The following is a 22,552-nucleotide window of genomic DNA, read 5'->3' as shown; positions in this document are numbered from 1 at the left end:
ATAAGTACACATGCAAAAGAAAAGAACATACACGTTCAACTCTTCTGGTAAATAAATCTCAATCTTAATCTCTCTCATTCTTGCTTGCGTTCTCTCTCTCTCTCTCTCTCTCTCTCTCTCTCACACACACACACACACACACACACACACACACACACGAAATGCTTGTGCAACCCATTTCCCTTATCAATGGGAAAAGGGGGCTTCAACCACTTAGATGTCAACAGTCCCAAGTGACTCCTCAGGCACCACCAATACTTTTCAATTGAGCATCATTCCAGAAAGAAAAGGGAAGAAGAATATATCATCATTACTCTATTGAAAGTGGCAGACACAGAGACACAGAATGCAAAAACAAAAAATTAGAGTCTATAGATCTAATTAAATATTTTATTTTAAATATTTTAAATAAAATTTAAATTACAGTTATAATTAACTTAAATTTTACTTACATTAAGAGTAAAGTTGAATATTCATTTCTTCAGTTGTATTAACCACAAAACAAGTTTTCAACAGCCACCTGTGGCTAATGGCTACAACACTGGACAGCACAGATATATATAGAACTTTTCTATTTTTCTTTGAGGTAGAATCTTCCTATGTTGCCCAGGCTGAACTTCAACTCCTGGGCTCAAGTAATTCTCCTACCTCAGCCTGCCAAGTATCTGGGACTACAGTGCCATGCTAAGAACTTTCTATCATCACAAAAGTTCTTTTGAATATTCAAAGTTATTCACAACCAAATAATATATTCTTTTGAGAGTATTTCAAAATTGTAAGCAATTAATAAGTTAAGAATAAGACAAATGAAATTTTTAAGAATTAGATACCTGGTAAAAATATCTTTTTCATCTTTGATAATTCTGAAGCTTTATATTCAAAGATTATAATGTACCAATATATTTTAAAATAGAAGTAACTAATTTAAAAAAAAAAAGCTTAAAAGCTACAGATAAAATTAGAAAGGAAAATACTGATAGCCCTTACTTCCTAAAAATACAACCTTTTCTCTGATTAAAAAAAAAAAAAAAAACTTTAACAATTAAAAGTAAAATGTGGGCTGGAGTTGTGGCTCAGTGGTAGAGCGCTCGCCTTGCACGTGTGAGACCCTGGGTTCGATCCTCAGCACCACATAAATGAATGAATAAAATAAAGATATTGTGTCCAACTACAACTAAAAATATAAATATTAAAAAAAAGTAAAAGGCAAGTTTGTATAAATATGTCAGAACTGACTCTACTGTCATGTATAACTAAAAAGAACGACAACAACAAAAAAAAGTAAAAGGTAAACAGCTGGGTGAGGTGGCACATTTTGTAAAGCAGGAGGCTTATAAGTTCAAGGCCAGCCTGGGCAATTTAGCGAGATCCTGTCTCATAGTAAAAAGTAAAAAGAGATTGAGAATGAAGTTTAGTGGTAAAGGACCCTAGGCTCAATCCCCAGTACAATCAATCAATCAGTGGCAAACAATAAGTCAGGTATGGTGGTGAATGCCTAGAATCCCAGCTACTGGGAAAGTAGGGCAGGAGGATCACAAGTTTGAGATCCGCCCTTGCAAAATTTAGCAAGAACCTATCTCAAAATAATTTTTTTAAATTAATTAATAAAAAAGGCTGGGAATTTAGCTCAGTGATACAGCCCTTGTCTATTCATGAGGTACTAGGTTCAATCCCCAGTACAGGGGGAAAAAAAGAGGCAAACAATATGGGACATGACATTTATAACAATTCATAATAATTCACGATCCAAGGGAAATTGGTTACCAAATCGTTTGTTGATTTTTAGAAATTGGGCTGCCATCTCCTGTTTGATGCAGTCATCATTGGCTAAATGATGCCGTTATTTGAGCTATGATTTGCTCAGTATTCTACAAACTTTTCTATCAATTTCCCCATGAAACTGACCATTATTGGGTCCCCAGTGCTATAACTTTGTTGCAGCCGCTAAGGGTGGCTAAATGCTGCCCACACATGATGACCCATGCACAGTACATCCCTGAGTGCCAGGTCTTCTCACATAGCAAGAATCTAGACATCCTATACCTTGGCTCCTGTTGATAATGCCATCTGACATCACTAAGCCACTCCAGAGCAGCAATGAGGTGCTAACCTATATCCACCACTTTCATTCACAGCCAATCCAACACTATTCCTAAACTCTGTTCCTGTCACCAGTTTCCCAAATGATGCCATCATTAGCCTTTTGGTCTCAGTAACTTAAACTATTTGCCAAGCAGAATAAAAAAAATATTTTAATGAACTTAACATTTATTTTTTGTTTATTTGTTTTTTATGTGGTTCCAAAGATTGAACCCAGTGCCTCACCTATGCTAGGCAAGGTCTCTACCACTGAACTGCAACCCCAGCTTGGAATGAAAATTTTAATAATTGTTATGTCCTTAAAAATACATAGCAGGTAGTCCCACTTTCTCCTGAAATCTTCTTCTAGGACCTACTGAAAAATATTCCTCTCTTTTGGGAATATCTGACTTAAAAAGAGTCTAAGTTGTCCACATAAGAGTAACTTTAAGAATGCTTGGGCTGGGGATGTGGCTCAAGCGGTAGCACGCTAGCCTGGCATGTGTGCGGCCCAGTTTCGATCCTCAGCACCACATAGAAACAAAGATGTTGTGTCCGCCAAAAACTGAAAAATAAATATTAATAAATTCATATTCTCTCTCTCTCTTAAAAAAAAAAAAAAGAGGCTAGACAAGTGCAGAGGTGCATGCTTATAACCTCAGCAACTGGGTAGGCTGAGGCAGGAGGATAGCAAATTCAAGACCAGCCTCAACAACTTAGCCAGACCCTATGTCAAAATATGTATTGTATAATATGTATAACATGTATTGTGTAATATGTATTGTATTGTATAATATACATATATCATACATAATTATACATATTGTATAATATGCATAATATGTATTGTATATTGTATAATATGTATTGCCCTCTCTCTAAAAAAAGAAGAGTTTATTCTCCCTAAAGGCTATTTCTCACTCCCAAATCCTGAGGTAGCAATAACAATCAAGGAGTACAGTCAGGATTGGAAATTAATTGGCTAGGTTTTTTTACCTCTTACTGCTCCAGGCAAGACTTTATTTCCTTCTTTCTTTCTTTTGTATAAGCACCTTCCCTCATCATTACTTTACCTACAGCATTCATATACTGATATAAAATTGATTCACTTCTGACCCAGATTCTGGCTCTAAGTATTAAGTCTTTCCATACTCCATATTTCTTCATATTTCACCAGGAGGATTATAAACTTATTTGAAATGGTAGACATTTATTTTTGCTTTAAATTTATCATTCTACTGTATGCTGCTGAGAAGCTGTGCATAATGAGAAGTGAAATCAGCAACCTGGCCTGATGCCTAGCTAGGAGCAGAGAAGTTCACCTAAAAAGGACTTGATACTCCAAATTCCAAAAACTGGAAAGGAAGTTGGAAGTAGGGGAAGGAATATCTGGAAACAAGCCCATGGTATAATGAAGAAAATAAATTCAACCTGAAGGTGGGACCTTTTGCCTAGCCTCTGTCAATTTGATGCCTCATTATCTTCTCCATCTTCCCTAACCTCAGGATATCCCATTAGAAAACAGGTGGAAAAACCACCTAAGAAAGCAAGGTAATACAAAAACTTTTGAAGGTGAAGTCAGGAACTAAGGGGCAGAGGCTGGAGTACAGGACATTTAGTACAGGTTCACTGGCTAGAAATGTGAGGGTTGGGTAGACAGTTACCTATATCTCTACAGTACTCAACATACAATCCTGTCATGTCATCCTTACCTTCAACTGTTCCCTATCTCAGGCAAATTTCTTTCTACTGTTACCCTTCCTCCATGCACACTACACTCTTATCAGCCAGAATCACTTTCTATTCTCCAAACATACACACTGTTAAGCTTCTAAGCCCCTGAACATGCTCATGCTGTTCCTATTTGGTATGTCCTTCCCTCACTGCACACAAAAAACTCTAGTGTTTCTTCATGACTCAGGTCAAATGCAATCGTCTCTGATATCTTCTCTGATGGCCCATCAGCACAGCCACTCTATACAAATCTTTCCTTTGTTGTTTATCCCAAAAGTGCTTAAGAGTCAGCCTCCAAGGTTAGAGAGAAATGAGTATGAATCTTGGTTATACAATTTACTAGCTGTGCAACTATGGTACCAGCCTTAAAGATGTCCCCCAACAATCCTGACCTTCTGATATTTGCATCCATTGTCTCAGTATGTTTTGTGTTGCCACATAGAATATCACAGGATAATTTATAAAGAAATAAATTTATTTCTCACAGTTATAGAAGTTGTGAAGTCTGATATCAAGATGCCAACATATGCAAAGGACCTTCATCATTCTATTGTGAAAGATGAAAAGGCAAGAGCATACACACACAGAGATGAATGCACATACAGAAATATACATGAAAGAACAAGAGAGGAGGAGGAACAGAAAGAGACAAAGAGAAGGGGACAGAGAGAAAAAGTGAATGAATTCACTTTCAAGCCCTTTTATAATCAGCATTAATCCATTCATATAGGGGGGAGCCTCATGACCTAAACACTTCTCATTAGGACCCACCTCCCTACACTGTTGCACTGGGGATTAAGTTTCCAACATATGACCTTAGGGAGACACATTCAAACCATAGCACACTCGTAGAGTCCCTTCCCAAATGTATCAGAGTTGGTCCATATGACTCAAAGAAATGATATGTCATGTAGGAGTAAATTAGAAAAGATACTTTGGCTTTCCATCTTGGGCTCTCACACTCCTTTTCTTTCTCTCTTAGATTACTTGCTTTGAAGAAAGCCAGCTACCATATTGAAAAACCCAATAGAGAGGTTCCAGGTGGTGAAGAACTGAGGCCTGCCAATAACCATTAAGTGAGCTTGAAAGCAGTTTCTCCAGACCAGAAAAACCTCAGATGACTATAGCCCCAGCTAACACTTTGATTCAAACACTTTAAAAGACTCTGTGCCAAGCCTCTCTATCTAAACTTCTGGATTGCTAAACCACTGAAACAGTAAGACAGTGAACATTTGTTTTAAACCACTAGGTTTTTAGGATAGTCTGTTACACAGCAATAGCTAACTAATACTCTTGGAAGGAATGGTAACAGCCCAAGAAAATTTGGTTCAAGTTCAGGCAATGGTGCTTACTAACAGAAGACCCCTGGGAAAAACACCTAATCTCCTGAGCCACAGTTTCCTACTTGTACAATGAGAAAACTGGAGCTATAGTGATCTAACCTACAAAGTAAATAGCATATCATAAAACTAGAACATAAGCTAATCTCCAGGCATAGCTACACAAACATAATCATAGCAACTTGGGAGGCTAAGGCAAAATGATCAAAAGTTCAAGGTCAGCCTCAGCAACTTAGTGAGACCCTATCTCAAAATAAAAAAATCAAATGGGCTGGGGATGTAGCTCAGTGGTAAAGTGCCCCTATTTTCAATCCCCAAAATAAAAAGGAAGGAAAAAAAAGATAATCAAAAGAGGAATAAAGTTTACAGCAAAAATAAAGCTACTCCTTAAGAAACTAAGGTTCATCTAAATAAGCAGTAAGTTCTTCCGGTAAATGTTATAAAATAAATAAATAAAAGCTTCCTTGGTCTTTGAATTGAAATTAAGGACCAGACTTACTACTACTACTACTACTTCTTCTTCTTCTTTTTAAGTCGTAGATGGACACAATTCTTTATTTATTTTTATGTGGTATTAAGAATCAAACCCAGTGCCTCACATGTGGTAAGCAAGTACTCTACCACTGAGCTACAACCCCAGCCCCAGACTTACTTTTAAACACCCAAAACACGTGGAAAAAAATGCAAAATGCAAAATACTTATCTAAAAGTAAAACTTATATCATTACTCTAAAACTAGTAAAACAAGACTATACAGTCTACATGCAATCTAAAAAAATGGAGATCTGCTCTATCAAGAGATTTCTCTCTCTCTCTCTACATCCTAGACCTGGCACAGGAATAAGTACACAGAACTTAAGAGCCATGTGTGGTGGTGTTTGCCTGTAATCCCAGTGACTTGACAGGCTGAAACAGGAAGATAGAAAGTTCCAGGCCAGCCTCAGCAACTAAATAATACTGTTCCTAAATAAAAAAATAATGTGGGTAAAAGGAATACAGCTCAGTGGTAGAGTGTCCCTGGGTTCAATCCCTAGTACCAAATAAAAAAAGATAAAAAAAACTTACTATGCACCAAATTGCTCTCTTTCCTCCCCAAACCAGAGGTTCCAACCCCATTGTCAGACTCAACTAAGATGGTTTAGAAAGAAGAAAAAAAATACACATATTTGGAGATACAATGTGACATATCATAAAGAAGAATGTAGAAGTAGCAAAGGACAGAAAAAACTTAAAGACTTTAACTTTATTAAACTATGATGATTTTCAATTGCCTCCATCCAGCTGTCCTCATTGTAAAGAAATGTGATAGACAATCAGATCAGGACTCTCCCAGACAAGCCTAAGTAGTAAGATTCTAGCTAGAGAGGCAGGACAATGTAGGCTAAGAATGAACCAGAAACCCTCCCTTGACTTATTCCTATCTTAGTTCTATTTACCACTGACTACTTTAATGTTAAAGCCCTGAGACAACTAAATCATCAGCTGGTATTACATATCTTTAGATTATAACAGCACCCTATGTTCACTTCTTTAAGGCATCAGGCCAGGTCCCTATACAACGTGCCTAAAAGTGATTATGAAGATATGTGCAGAATCCTAACTGTGGTTTGTACTTTTTCGCCCTCTGAAAAGATATATAAAATGTTCCCTAACAATTCACATATAAATTTGTTTTTCTTCCTTTTTTTTAAACAGAATTCTTTTTTTTAACTTTATTTATTTATTTTTATGTGGTGCTGAGGATTGAACCCAGTGCCTCACATGTGTTAGGCAAGTGCTCTACCACTGAGCCCCAGCCCCAGCCCTAAATTTGTTTTTCTTAAGTAAAATATACATAACCATAAATTTCCCAACACTTGATTCTTTAAAATAGATGTGCACTTATTAAATAAATCATGGTACTTACACATAGAGATCCATAGGAAACTCCTTCATCATGTGTGTTACAATAAACTCTACCATCAAGTCTAAAAGGGGAAAGGAGAAAAACTAGATCAATTAGAATAAATGCATTCTTTGCCTCTGACTTGGGGCAAAAAAAGTTTCTGAGTACCGTACACCTTGAATTCATGCTGAATGGCATCCTCTACCCACATCTGCAATCACATATGCCTAAATTTATTTTGTATAAGACACTTTTTGCAACACTGTTCACCATCTGCCACTTGTAAATTAACAACAACAACAACAAAAATAGTTTACTTTCTTGTCTGGGGATACAGCTCAGTTGAGAGTGCTTGCCTCCCATGCACAAGACCCTGGGTTCAACCCCTGGCACCACAAAAAAAAAAAAAAGAAAGTTCACTTTCCTACTCCCTGAATAAATTCAAATACACAGAAAATTTCATTGTACAGATGAAATTTATATCATTACTCCAGAATGAGGAAACCAATGGCACTAATACAATGCAAGAGGGAAGTCATACTAGAGACTAGAGTAATAAGGCAAGCAGAAGAAGAAATTATAGATCACACTGTGTAACCAGTCTCAGTTCTAAAACTATGTCTATCCCATCTCATTATCACATTGTTTGATAGATATCAACTGAAATAATCTGTGAAGCTCTGGTTCAACAAAAGTTTATTATATAATGCTTATTACATAGTCTTAACAACAGTTTCTAAAATCAAGATTTTGAAAGAGTTCTACTGCTACGAGGCTGAGGTAAGAGGATCTCAAGTTCAAAGCCAGCCTCAGCAACTTATACAGGTCCTAAGCAACTTAGCGGGACCCTCTCTCTAAATAAAATATAAAAAGGGGGCTGGGTATATGCCTCAGTGGTTGAGCACCCCTGAGTTCAATCCCCGGTACAAAAAAAAAAAGGTCTATTGCTAAGTATGGTGGCATATGCCAGTAATTCCAGTTACTCAGGAGGCTGAGGCAACAGAATCAAAACACTGGGCAATTCAGGGAGACCCTGCCTCAAAATAAAAAATGAAAAGGGCTGAGGGATGCTAAGTAGTACAGCACTCCTGGGTACAATCTCCAGTATCTCTCTCTCTCTCTCTCTCTCTCTCTCTCTCACACACACACACACACACACACAGAGAGAGAGAGAGAGTTCTGCTAATTCCCTTAAGGAAAATACAGGATTCTAGGCAGATAAAATTACCTGTCAGCTCTGTCAACCCCTTCTCAGCCTCATTTACTTAGGGGAAGTTTTGTATTTGCCTGAACTTTGAACTTCAAGACTCCTGACCACCTGACACATCAATGTGGACCATGAAAAAAAGGGAAGAATTTCGAAATCTTGATCAAGAGTAAGATAATTTATAAACTTAAATCAAGTATAAAGTTTAGACATAGTCATTTGTTTCCCTGGAAAAGGCTTTCTTTGAACAACAGCACCCTTTATTGAATACTCTATTCACTAGGATTGCTATCAATCACACAATAAACATGATTTCTTAGGCCAGTGAAGAAACATAACTAATAACTTCTCTGAAGAAGAAACATATCAACCAGGATCTTATTCATGAAAATCTATCATTGCCTTAAAAAAAAATGCCAATTTTAATGATACTCACTCACCTAGTACCGCGCATACTAAAGGACGGCAGGGAAGGTTCTTGTCTGCTGCCTTCTTCCTGTGTCTCATAGGCTTCACACACACAAAAAGAAAAAAGGAAATTAGCAGACAAATGAACTGATATCCAATGTCTTATCACATATGTTTCTAATGCAAATAAAATCATTTCTGCAGAGATGCTACCTTTTCTTTTTCTTTTTCTATGGTGGAGGTGGGAACAGGGAAGACTTGTAAATGCTTCTCAGTTACCAGCAAAAGTGGGTGACAAAAATACAATTCACAGCAAGGCAACAGTCCTAAAGGGCACTGATGCACACTAAATAGAAAAGTTGCTGTTTTTACTTTTATTCTATTGATACCACATGAACAGTATTATTAACATCAAAAGAGGTACACTTGTAATTTTCTTTGATAAAAAAAAAATCAGGGCTGGGGCTGTAGCTACAGTGCTCGTCTCACATGTATGTATCTCACTGGGTTTGATCCTCAGCACCACATAAAAATAACAAATAAATAAAGGTATTGTGTCCATCTACAACTAAAAAATAATTTAAATAATAATAATAATTAAGCAAAGAAGAGGAGGTGATGGTGGTGGTTATAGATGCAACAATGGTACCAAACGGAAAAACAAAAGTTTCAAATCTAAACCTCAAAGCAATATTTTTTAAACATACCTACAGCTTGAGGATAGTTCCTGATCTTCCATATTCTATTTGTCCCATCTTTCAGATGAATAAAATCATTGAGCACCTAGTCTTGGCCAATCTAAGATCACATTACATTTTGAAAACATAGGCTGAGACCCATCACTTGGTTGAAACTGGAACGTTACTGACACATTCTGATAACAATGCAGTGTCTCTTATGGTTATGGCTCTTTCTATCCTCTCTTGAGCAAGAAACAGTTCTCTGATGCACAAATGTCCCAAAGATAATGAGTCTACTGAACAGCAGTCATGCAAGAATCTTTTGGTACAATTTCCCATCCTTTTTTGTTCTAGTAGAATTAATTTCATGCCAACAAAAAATATTCTCTGAGAAAATAAGAAGCAAAAGTAACACCTACCATTCTATGTAAATTCACTCGAAAATTCATATTGTCATCATGCAAAAATGCATTGGCATACTGATCCTGATAAAAATCAAGAAAAAGTAAGGAGTAAGAGCTATATTTAAGAAATTCAGTATAATCTATCACACCTTCTACAAATCCCTAGATTTAAAGAACAACTTTGGCCAGACATGGTGAGGCAGAAAGAGAAGTGCAAGTTCAAGGACAATCTGGACAATTTAACAAAACACTGTCTCAAAAAAAATGGCAGAGGGAGGGGAGAACATGGGTGTTACTCAGTGGTAGAGCATTCCTGGGTTCAATTCCCAATACAAAAAGAAAAAAAAACAAAATCTATTTTCACAAATCAGTTGGAAAGCTAATGGGATCAGCCCACTAGAGCCTTTACATCAAACCCTATTTGAGTCATGAGATTTTATATCTTTTTTTCCCCAGTATATTTTTAACTGGTAAAAAAAATCTCTTAAAAAATTAAAACAATAAAAATTAAGACCCAAATACTTAAGGCAAATACTAAGAAGAAACTGTTTTCCTATTCCCTTTTCCTTCCCATATGCCCAAGGAGTCAGCTGTTTGTGACAGCTTGAAGGTTTTCTTAGGGGCTGCAGGATGCATGCACAGGCTCCTCATGAGACTCTAGGAATAAGCAGAAAGGTCTGTGCTCTACTAGGAATGAGCTCAGCATAGCAGGAGAAAAGTGCTACACAGGCAGTGTGGAAGCAGGTAAGACCTTTCTACCTCTGGCTTTGCTGAAGACTGATTGAAAATCAAAAACTTCTCACCAAGGATTGGCAATAAACATCCTTGGCCTTTTCCCAACACCTCTTCTGAAGATCTGACATGCTTACAGACTCCAATTACTGGGAACTGTTGCAACTTGTTAAAAACAACTTCTTTAAAGATTTTCTTCGAAAGATTTTTGAAAAGCAATTACACCAGGCCCACTGCTAATAAGCAGCACTTCTATAACCAGCTTTCCGTAGCCTTGTGAAAGGAGGTCATCTTCCCACAGAGAACATAAATAAGGAAACTATGAGAGATTGCTATTCCATGTGGACCACCTTGACTATTTTTCTTAAGAGAGAAAAGAGTAAGGAATAATGAAGGGGAGAGGTTGAAGCTATAAATTTAGCTCTAAACTGACTCAGGTTCTGCCACAGCTGTATGTCACTAAGATCCACGATGAATTAGAGCCTAATTAATCCAATCCAAAGTGCCTCTTCACAAACCATAAGCACCTCTTCCTTTTTTTCCCCTCAGTCTTGTTCTTCACCAAACTGCAATCACTCCCCACCCTGTATATTTTCTCTACTCCTTTGTCCCCAGGAAATCCAAACTCCTCTTTTATATTGCTAAATGCAAAAGACCCAAAAAGAGTAGCTTCAAAGAGACAAGATTATTCTTTCTAAAGAGTTATAACTCCCTTGTTTAAAATTCCTTTAAAAAAAAAAATCCAGAATCTTCTAGTTCTCAACTATAGCAGTTACCATATCACAATTCATTATTAATGCATCTAGTAAATGCTGGTTGAACCTCTACCATATGCCTGATACAGAGAATAAAGTGTAAAAAGATGCTGGGCATGGTAATGTACACCTGTAATCCCAGCAACTCGGGAGGCTGAGTTCAAAGTTAGCTTCAGCAACTTGGTGAGGTCCTAAGCAACTGAGCAAAATCCTGTCTCTAAATAAAGTATAAAAAAGGGCTCGGGATGTGGCTCAGTGGTTAAAGTACCCCTGGGTTCAATCCCCGATACCAAAAAAAAAAAAAATTGAAAAGACAACAAAGACCCTGTTGTTGGAGTTTACTTTCTAGTGGGAAGGAACAGACAATACAGAGAGGGAAGATTTTCTCTCCCAAGCATTAGGACACTAAAAGTCGTGAAAAAGGAAGCAAGGGACAGGGCAAGGAAAAACAGCACTTTGTAAGAGACAAACCAATACCAGAAGGAAGGCTGTTGAGACATACCTCTGCAATACACGTAAGGATGATCAGACAGAGCTTGCCACTGTGAAGCCTGTGTTCATCTGTGAACAAAAATACACCATTCTCTGTCCATCACACAGATCACATTTTAACAGAAAATAAAGGTATATATCATTAAAAGTAACATTCACAACTCTCTTTCCCCACAAAATTCATGAATGAAAATCAAGATACTACTAGAGTATATCTACCTTCCCTCCCAGGCAAGAGAATTCCCACAGAAAACCTCCTTTTTTTTCCTCCTTAAATATCCTGCTAGTATGTTAAACACTTTCCTGAGAGTCATCTAACCCTTGTAATGCTCCTTATTATCCTAAGACGACTCACTCTCTCCCTTCAGAGTGTCTTCTTTTCCCTTTTCCTATCCCTTCAAATAACTTCATGCCTGCTACTCTGAGACATATCTGAAATCTTTCCAACGTGACCCAAGAACTGGTAAGAGAGGACTGCCCTGTAACCTTGTCATGGGCCATTGCCTTTGTGTCCAAACCAGCCCTTTGCTTCTGAATAGTCAGATCCAGTCCCTTTCCCACTCCCTTGTCTACCACCTATAAGCACCATCATTTATACTACCTACCACAAAATCTAGAAAGGTTTCATGACTGTTCATAGTAAATCAACAATGAAATCAGAAAGAAATTAACTGGAGAACCAGGGTCCAGTCCATACTTCTCCTTGCACTGTGCACATTATTTATGACCTGGAAAGATATGAACTCTTAAAGATTTTTAAGAGTGGCACAGTGGCATATGCCTATAATCCAGCAGTTTGGGAGGCTAAGGCAGGAGGACCACAAGTTCAAAGCCAGCCTCAGCAGTTTAATGAGGTCCTAAGCAACTCAGTGAGACCTTGTCTCTAAATAAAACATAAAAAGAACTGGGGATGTGGTTCAGTGGCAAATGCCCCTGGGTTCAATCCCTGGTACAAAAAGGCAAAAACAAAAAAAGATTTTAACTCCTAACAAAGTTATTCATTCAACAACTATTTATTTAGCACCTACTATGTAGCAGGCACTGTACTAGGCACTATCATACTGATCTAACAAAGGTCTCCAGCTCCCAGAGCTCACATTCTAATCATTAAAAAAGAAAGCAAAGGGTGGAGGGGTAGCTCAGTGGTGGAATGCTTGCCAACCATGTGCAAGGCCCTGAATTTAATCCCTAACACAGAAAAGAAGAATAGAAGGCAGTAACCTCCATAACAGAGCTCTAGGCCCACATACAAATGACCAAAAAAGACAGTGCCACAGTGCTTGCCTAGTGTGTACAAAGCCCTGGATTCAATCCCCAGTACCGGAGGAAAAAATTACTTCATCACTGCCAATTACCAAAACCATGAAAACTTTTTTCCAAGAACTTTGTAAGAGAGTGAAATGGAGGTAAGAAGAGGGCCATGCCTGTGCATCCAAAAAAAAAATAGCTCATGATTTTCATATTTGCTTTAAGATCAAAGTCCATTCTGGAAAGACCTCTTGACAGATTGCAGCGCCACAGAAGTTAGCTAATATTACTCTTCTTGACATTAACCGGCTTCTTCCTCAAAGACAGAACCTATCAATTAAAACTTAACAATTAGAAGGTATAATGGGGGTTGCAGTCCTCTTCTCAGAGACAGGCAGTGCAAAAAAAGTGCTAATAATCCCTATCTGATTCCCTATAGCTGGCAGTAGAGCCCTCAAGCAGTCAGGAGAGCCATACCATTGCCTATGCAAAACTAGTTTCAGGACACTCTTCTAACTTGTAGCCATTTTTCCACTTAGAAAAAAAAAAACAGTTTCTGAATACAAAACTAAGGCAGGCAGGCTGGGATTATAGCTCAGTGGTAGAGCACTTGCCTCACTAAAATAAAGGTATTGTGTCCATATACAACTTAAAAGAAAATGGGGGGATGGGATTGTGGCTCAAAGGTAGAGCGCTCGCCTAGCATGGCCAGGACCTGGGTTCGATCCTCAGCACCACATAAAAATAAAGGCATTGTGTTGTGTCCATCTACACCTAAAAAAATGAGTTTTTTTTCTTAAATGTAAGATACATTTCAATATAGACATGTTTTAAACTCAAGAAAACAAAAAACTCCCAACAAAACCAAGTTTAAAACTATCAAAACTTCAGTGAAGCAACTTTAAGTCTATGTTAAAAAATTTTTTTTTCCTATGTCCATGTGTGCACAGGTGTACTGGAGATTAAATTCAAAGCCTTGAGCATGATAGCCAGTGTGCTGACACTGAGCCAGAACCCCAGCACTAATGTCCATTTTTTTTTAAAGGTACATCAGGTGCTCACTTCAGCAGCACATATACTAAAACTGAAACGATACAGAGAAGATTAGCATGGCCCCCTCACATGGATGACATGCAAATTCGTGAAGCGTCCCATATTTTTAAAAAATAAAATAAAGGTACATCAGATGCTCCTTTGAGGTAGCAACACAAAAATCAGAAAGGGTTAAAAAGCAGAATCAAATCAAGATAATGATAAACATGAAAGGCACAGACAGAGGTTTATTTAGGAAAATAGATATACATTCAAGGTAGAATGGGGATAGCAACTGCAAAAGAAAGATGCCTTTGGGGTAAAGCAAGGACTAGGCATTCAAGGGAGAAAGTGGAATATCTCCAGAGGGAAAGAGCCTTCAACAGCATTAATAGTGTTCTACTTTTTTAAGTTGAATGGTAAGTTCACATGTTTGTTTTATTATTACACTTTGCAACATGCTATTTATTACAGATTTTATAGCTTTTGTTTTGTTACTGGGAATTGAAAACAGGGGCATTCTATCACTGAACAATATTGCCAGTTTTATTATGTTTTTAGAAGCTTTTTCTTGGCTCTATCCATACCCCAGGATATTATTTTATTTATTTATTTTCTTACTTACTTACTTATTCATTTAGTACTGGAGTGTTTTAGTCAGCTTTTTCCCTGCTGTGACTAAAGGACCTGACCAGAACAATTGCAGAGGAGGAAAGTTTATTTGAGGGCTCATGGTGTCAGAGGTGTTGGTCCATAGAAGGCGGGCTACTTTCCTTGGGGCTCAAGGTGAGGCTGAACATCATAGCAGGAGAGTGTGGCAGAGGAAAGCAACTCAAACTGTGAGCAGGAAGCAGAGAGAGAATCTACTAGCCAGATACAAACATATACTCAAAGCCACAACTCAATTCTCACCTCCTCCAGCCACACCCTACCACTTCAGTTACTACTCAGTTAATCCCTATCAGGGAATTAAATCACTGATTGGGTTAAGAATCTTACAACCCAATCATTTCTCCACTGAGCCTTCTTGCACTGTCTCACCCATGAGCTTTTGGGGGACACCTCACATCCAAACCATAACACGGGGATTGAACTCAGGAGTGCTTAACCACTGAGCCACATCCCCAACCCTTTTAATTTTTTATTTTGAGACAGGATCTCACTTAGTTGCTTAGGACCTCACTAATTCACTGAAGTTGGCTCAAACTTGCAATCCTCCTGCCTCAGCCTCCCAAATTGCTGAGCTTACAGATATTTCATTTATTTATTTATTTTTAAATTTTGAAACAAGGTCTTGCTAAATTTCTAAGGCTTCAACTTGTGAGTTTCTGGGATTACAGCTGTGCCCTACTGTGCCCAGATTATACTATACAATTTATATTTATCTATTAAAAGTATCTTCTTATAAATATCAAGGGATAGATACATAATAAAGAAAAACATAATATGCTAGGTGGAGAACAGGTATAGAGCTGAGAAAAAGTTGCCTCTAAGAACATAATGTGATCCTGTTAGCCAGAGAATGACACAATAGGTCAAGGATTAAGACCAGAAGAGAGCTAGGCCAATGAAGTTCACAGGGACCATTTTTCAAATTAACTCTTCATCGTACCTAACCTTGCCCTTTATCATATTTAGTCTCCCTGTTGGCAAATACCTAATGCAGCCTGAGTTTAGAAACACTGAGACCACCCATATTGCAATTAATTTGCCCTAAATTTTGGCTTCTATTCTACAGACAGTGAAGTGACCAGGACAAAGATATAATGATTTACAGCTAAAAATGAGTTCCAACACAGCCTCAATTCACTGTGTTACATCAAGCAAAGCTGAAAGTTCATTTTCTGGGTCACATTCATGCAATTTCTCTCTTCTATGTTTGCTACAATATTTCAAGAGAAAGAAAGATGTTACCCATTTCCATAAAGAAACAATAGCCTCAGGAAATTCATATACAAGAATCTTGTTATCCTTGCCTGCCAGGTCTCATTTGCCAAGTCTCAAGATTCAGCCACCTTGGCAGTTCTCAATGGACTATTCTATGTTAGGCATTTGTGATATGGAATATCTGCATCTATCTCACCATGTGTGTAGCTCTCCTTTATTTGAGGGGGCGGGGGGGGGTGTACTAGAGATTGACCCACCCCAGGGGTACTTAACCACTGAGCCACATGCCCAGCCATTTTTATTTTTTATTTTGAGACGAACTCTCACTATATTGCTTAGGGCCTTGTTAAATTCCTGAGACAGGTTTTGAACTTGGGGATCCTCCTATCTCAGGCTCCCAAATCACTGAGATTACAGGCAAGAGCCACCATGCCCAGTAGATCTCACTCTTGAAAGAGCACAATCATAACACATAAGAGAAAAAAATCTAAATTTGCAAGGTATAAATCTCCAAGAGCTAATGCAAATATGTCTGAATATAACATGGCTCAGACTCACCAACCTGCTCTGGCAAGTCTTCATTTCCCATATTTGTCTTTTACTCTCCTACCTCTATCTACCAGTGTTTCCTTCTCACTCCAAAAGCCCCTGAAACTGGTCCTCCCCTTCTATACCACTCTTGCTTTTCAGCTACATTCTAGATTCCCAAAACCCTCATACAAGCACCTGTTCAGTTCACTTTGCAAATAAAAGCCTTCAAAAGTATACTAAATGGGGCTGGGCTTATGGCTCAGTGGTACAGAGTTTGCCTAGCACGTGCATGGTGCTGGGTTCGATGCTCAGCACCACATAAAAATAAATAAAGGTATTGTGTCCAACTACAAAAAAAAAAAAAGTATATTAAATGCCTGCAAGAACCTTAAACCATCCATAAGGTATTAATCTCTTTTCACAGAAAGTAAGATAGCAAAAATAATTTTAAAAATTGTGCCTCTACCATGAAAATGGCTTTTTTGATATCTAGGACTCTGAAGTTAGTCCACAGACCACAATTTAAGAACTCCAACTTTGTTCTGGGGACGTAGCTCAGTGATAAAGTGCTTTCCTAGCATGCATGAGGCCCTGAATTCAATCCCCACTACTATAAAAACAAAACAAAACAAACAAATAATCTCTTAACTTTATTTACTAAGCAGTCAGTTCCTAAAATAGGATTTAAAGATCCATACAGGGAAGGTTTCAAAGGAAAAATAAAATATATTTCAATTTGTTAAGAGTGATTGATTTTGTTACGAAGACCTTAGAAGATAGAAAGATCTTCCATGTTCTTGGATAGGCAGAATTAATATTGCCAAAACGGCCATACTACCAAAAGCGCTATACAGATTTAATGCAATTCCTATTAAAATTCCAATGATGTTCTTCATAGAAATAGAAAAAGCAGTCATAAAACTCATTTGGAAAAACCAGAGGTCTATAATAGCCAAAGCAATCCTTCCTTAGCAAGAAAAGTGAAGCAGGAAGCAACACAATATCAGACCTTAAATTATACTATAGCACTATAGTAACAAAAACAGCATGGCATTTGCACCAAAACAGATATGAAGACCAATGGTACAGAACATAAAACACAGAGATAAACCCACATAAATACAGTTATCCCATAGTAGACAAAGGTGCAATAAACATATACTGGAGAAAAGAGAGCCTCTTTAACAAATGGTGCTGGGAAAACTAGAAATCCATATGTAGCAAAATGAAATTAAACCCCTCTTACCTTACACAAATCTCAAAGTAAAACATCAAGGACCTAGGCACTAGACCAGAGACCCTGAGCCTACTAGAAAAAAAAGTAGGCCCAATGCTCCATCACGTCTGCTTTGGAACCAAATTCCTCAACAAGACTCGTAAAGTGCAAGAAGTAAAATCAAGAATCAAAGCTGGGAGCAGAGGCTCATGCCTCTAATCCCAGCAGCTCAGAAGTCTGAGGCAGGAGAATCACAAGTTCAAAGCCAGTCTCAGCAATTTAGCAAGGCCCTAAGCAACTCAGTGAGACACTGTCTCTATATAAAATAGAAAAAAAGGGCTGGGTATATGGTTCAGTGGTTGAGTGCCCCTGAGTTCAATCCCTAGTACCAAAAAAAAAAAAATTAACAAATGGGATGATATCAAACTAAAAAGCTTTTTCACAGCAAAAGAAACAATAAGAACATGAAAAGAGGGGCTGGGGTTGTGGCTCAGTGGTAGAGCACTTGCCTGGCATGTGTGAGGCACTGGGTTCAATCCCCAGCACCATATAAAAAAAACAAATAAATATAGGATATAGGTATTGTGTCCATCTACAACATATGTATATCTGTGTGTGTGTGTGTGTGTGTGTATGAGAGAGAAGGAGAGAAAGAGAGAGAACATGAAGAAAGAGCCTACAGAATGGAAGAAAATCTTTGCCAACTGCACCTCAGATACAGCATTAATCTCCAGATATATAAGGAACTAAAAAAACTTAACACCAAAAAAACAACCCAACCAATAAATGGGTAAAGGAACTTCACAGAAGAAATATGAATGGTCAGCAAATAAATATATGAAAAAGTGTTCAACATCTCTAGCAATTAGAGAAATTCAAATTAAAAACTACACTGAGATTTCATCTCATTCCAGTCAGAATGGCAATTATCAAGAATACAAGTAACGGGGCTGGGGAGATAGCTCAGTTGGTGGAGTGCTTCCTTGCCTCACATGCACAGGCCCTGGGTTCAATCCTCAGCACCACTGAAAAAAAAAAAGAATACAAGTAACAATAAATGTTGGTGAGGATATGGGGACAAGAGTACACTCTCATACATTGCTGGTGGGACTGCAAATTGGTGCAACCCCTAGGGAAAATTGTGTGGAGATTCCTCAGAAAACTTGAAATAGAACCACCCAGCTGACCTATTTATATTTGGGTTCATAACAAGACACATACATAACAGTTATATTTGGTATACACACACACACGCACACAAAGGAGTGTCTGGTATGTACCTAAAAGTCTTAAAATCAGCATACTACAGTGATATCAATGTTTATAGCAGTTCAAGTCACAATAGCTAAGCTACAGAATCAACATAGGTGGCCTTCAACAGATGAATGAATAAAGAAAATATGGTACATATACACAATGGAATATTATTCAGCCATAAAGAAAAATGAAATTATGGCATTCGCTGGTAAATGGATGAAACTGGAGACTATCATGTTAAGTGAAATATGCCAATCCCATAAAAACAAAGGCTGAATGTTCTCTCTTATATGTGGATGCTCACACACAATAAGGAGGTGTGAGGGAAGAACAGATGTTCTTTGAATTAGACAAAGAGAAATAAAAGGGGGACATAGAAATAAGAAAGACAGTAGAATAAATCGGACATAATTTTCCTATGTTCATATATGAATACATGACCAATGTAGCTCCACATCATGTACAACTACAAGAATGGGAAGTTATACTCCATGAATGTATGTCAAAATACACTCTACTGCCATGTATATCTAAAAAAAAGACTGATTGATTTTGGAAAACTTAGTTGAAAGCACTTTTACTTTCTAAATTAACTATTGCTACAAAGTTTTAATATTTAAAAAGTAATACTTCAATTACTTTGTAATTAGACAAACAAATCCTTCTAAGTGAAAGAAGCCACTGGATCAACCTCTAAAAAAATGTTCATTAAAATGCTAGATATGGGGCTGGGGTTGTGACTCAGAGGTAGAGCGGAGACCTAGCATGTGTTAGGCACTGGGTTCCATCCTCAGCATCACATAAAAATAAACAAAAGTATTGTATCCATCCACAACTAAAAAAAAAAAAAAATTAAAAATAAATAAATAAATACAATAAAGTCATTCTGTTCATCCACAACTACAAAAAAAAAAAAAAAAAAAAAGAAAGAAAGAAAAGTTAGGTGTGGCACTCACTCCTGTAATCCCAGTAGCTTAGGAGGCTGAGGCAGGAGGATCGTGAGTTCAAAGCCAGTCTTAGCAACTTAACAAGGCCATAAGCAACTCAGTGAGACTCTGGCTCTAAAATACAAAAAAGGACTGGGGATGTGGCTCAGTGTTTAAGCACCCATGGGTTCAATCCTAGCTAGGTGTGGCAGGCATGGTAGCATGCACCTATACTCAGGAGGATCACAAGTTGGGGGCAAGCCTCTGCAATTTAGTAAAGCCCTGAACAACTGAGTGAGACCCTTTCTCAAAGTGAAAAATTAAAGGGCTTGGGGATACAGCTCAGTGGTAAAGAGCCCCTGGCTTTGATTCCGAGTACAAAAAAAAAGGAGAAAAAATGCTAGCTCAGTGCTGGGGGTGTAGCTTAGTGGTCGAATTCTTGCCTAGTATGCAAGAGATGCAAGAGGCCTTGGTTTCCCTTCCCAGCACCAGACTGAGGTGGGACAGACAGTGGGTAGTTCAATGTTACAATAGAATAAAAGGCCTATTTCCTAGAAATGTTAAAACTGGGATAAACTGTACTTATATGAAGTACCTAGAGTAGTCAATTCATATAGACAGAAAGCAGAATGGAGATTTCCAGAGACTCAGGGATAAGGAGAATGGAGTCTTAGTGTTTAATAGGTACACGGATTCAGTTTTAAAAGAGTTCTGGAAATGGATAGTGATGATGGTTGCACAGGAACATAAATGCTCTTAATGCCTAACTGTACACTTAAAAATGGTACACACCTATAGCCCCAGCACACAGGATGCTGTGGGAGCATCCCCTGAGACCAGGAGTTCAAAACCAATCTAGGCAACATGGTGAGACCCCATCTCAAATTTAAAAAGGTTATAAGGGTAAATTTTATGTATGTAAAGAAAAAACACTAAATAGGAAAAAAAAAAAAAACTGGCATATATATTGGATAGAATTTGTTAAGTCTCAAATTCATTCCTACTCTAAGCTCAAGTAGTCTGCTAAGCTACAGGGAATTAAAAGGCCATAGCAAAATCATAAGCAAAGAAAGAATGGGAAATCAAACAGAAAAAAACTCAAAACTTTTCCAACAATCCTCTCCCACTCTGCATTTCTAGGGTGAGTGTTGACACTTCTATTTTAAGTGTTAAGGAAACAGTCCCTCTGAATCTCACCTCTTCCTACTCTGCACAACAGTCCTCTAATTCTCACAAGCTGATACTTTCAGTTCTTGTCCTCAAAAGGGAATTCCCTGAAGCATGTTAATCCCCCCAACTTCCCACACAGAAGAGTGCATCTACTTACCAAGATTTGCTAAGACAGTTGCTAGTTTTTATAGAGACCAAATTTTTTCCTGTTCTATTTTTTTTAAAACTTCCCTTCAGTTTCAGGTTTTCCCAACATCACCTATTTCCACCTTGCTGTGAGAAATCACTGTTTTCCAGAAATCACAACCATCACCCTGAACAGGAGGCCCCAATGGTTCACCTTGTCAAAACCTCAAAATATTAATGCTGCTCATTGATTCTAGCTGCCTGCCACACCTCCTGCTTCCTGTGCCCCCAAAGTAGCATACCTTACCTTTGGTGTCCTGCATGACAATTGAGCTATACTTTAGGAAGGTTATCAGCAGATTACTGGTCTGTACATCTGCATCCAGTGGGAGTTCCACAGAACTTATAACTGGAATAGAACACATAAAATGCACTTAGCCCATAACATATTCCATCTAACACTTCTACCCACATAGCCAATTTGCCAGCAGGCAAGAAAATGACTAAATACACTTTTCCTGCAACAAAAGGAGAACCAAGTACTTACCATAAAACTTGTATTTACTCTTCCTAGGTCTCTAGAGCCGTATCTACTCCCCAGATTAAGCCCAATGACCTCTCCTATATACAGTCAGTCTCCAGGAATAGTACTTTTCTCCCAAAATCCTAAGAAGAGCTGATTTTACTTCCAACCCCACATAACCCTAAAGGGTTCAGAGCCCTTCTTAAAAGCACTGTAATTTCTACCTAAAGGAAAGATAAGTATTAAGTATAAATGAGCTTTGCTTTGATGAGTCTCTTGCTTAAAATAAATGAAGATTCCTTCCTAATAAGGAGAAATTTTGCTCAATTTTGAGAACAAGCCTTTAGACTGGAAGTATGCAACACAAAAGGGGGGAAATAACAGGCAAAACTACATCAAAATTCTATCCCATAATTCTTGCCCCATGAAAGGGAACCTGAAAAAAATAGCAGACTGAAAATAGGTAGACATAACTGATTAGTACAGCCTGGGAACTGTGTTTCATATATCCAGCTGCTGTATCTGTTTTGTTTTCCTTTTTTGGTATCAGGGATTGAACCCAGGGATGCTTAACTACTGAGCCACATTCCCACACCCTTTTTTTATTTTGAGACAGGATCTCACTATGTGTTTAGAACCCCATTAAATTGTTGAAACTGGCCTCAAACTTGCCATCCTCCTGACTCAGCCTCCCAAGTCGATGGGATTACATGCATATGCCACTATGCCCAGCTATTCAGCTGTCATTTCTGAAAAAACCTCACATATACACTGAATCACAGTTCTGATGAACAATGAGGGACCAGACCAGGACTGACCCACATAGGACAGTCTTAAGGTAGACTTCCAAGATTCTACGACTTCAAATTAGAATTAGTCAACTTGTTAAGTGCTTTCACACTAAGACATAATATAAAAAC

General features: G+C 37.9%; 1 protein-coding gene and 1 non-coding gene across 3 annotated transcripts in view; one reads left to right on the top strand and one right to left on the bottom strand.

Annotated features, from left to right (window-relative positions):
• Positions 1 to 22,552, bottom strand: part of Armh3 (armadillo like helical domain containing 3) — a 184,564-nt gene that overhangs the window by 116,593 nt on the left and 45,419 nt on the right. For both annotated transcript variants that reach the window (XM_027930424.2, XM_027930423.2), the window contains exons 15-19: positions 21,417 to 21,518; positions 11,727 to 11,785; positions 9,753 to 9,818; positions 8,686 to 8,755; positions 7,060 to 7,120 (exon numbers count right to left, since the gene is read on the bottom strand). In XM_027930424.2, the coding sequence (XP_027786225.1) occupies positions 7,060 to 7,120; positions 8,686 to 8,755; positions 9,753 to 9,818; positions 11,727 to 11,785; positions 21,417 to 21,518 (358 nt within the window). The remainder of the gene's footprint in view (positions 1 to 7,059; positions 7,121 to 8,685; positions 8,756 to 9,752; positions 9,819 to 11,726; positions 11,786 to 21,416; positions 21,519 to 22,552) is intronic.
• LOC114088709 (U6 spliceosomal RNA) lies at positions 14,019 to 14,125 on the top strand. Its single transcript, XR_003582032.1, has one exon. It is a non-coding gene; the product is annotated as a U6 spliceosomal RNA (small nuclear RNA).

The sequence above is a fragment of the Marmota flaviventris genome, chromosome 4 (genome assembly GCF_047511675.1).
Source record: "Marmota flaviventris isolate mMarFla1 chromosome 4, mMarFla1.hap1, whole genome shotgun sequence".
NCBI classification, from domain to species: Eukaryota; Metazoa; Chordata; class Mammalia; order Rodentia; family Sciuridae; genus Marmota; species Marmota flaviventris.
Note: the sequence above shows the minus strand (reverse complement) of the source record. Positions and strands in the feature narration are given on the sequence as shown.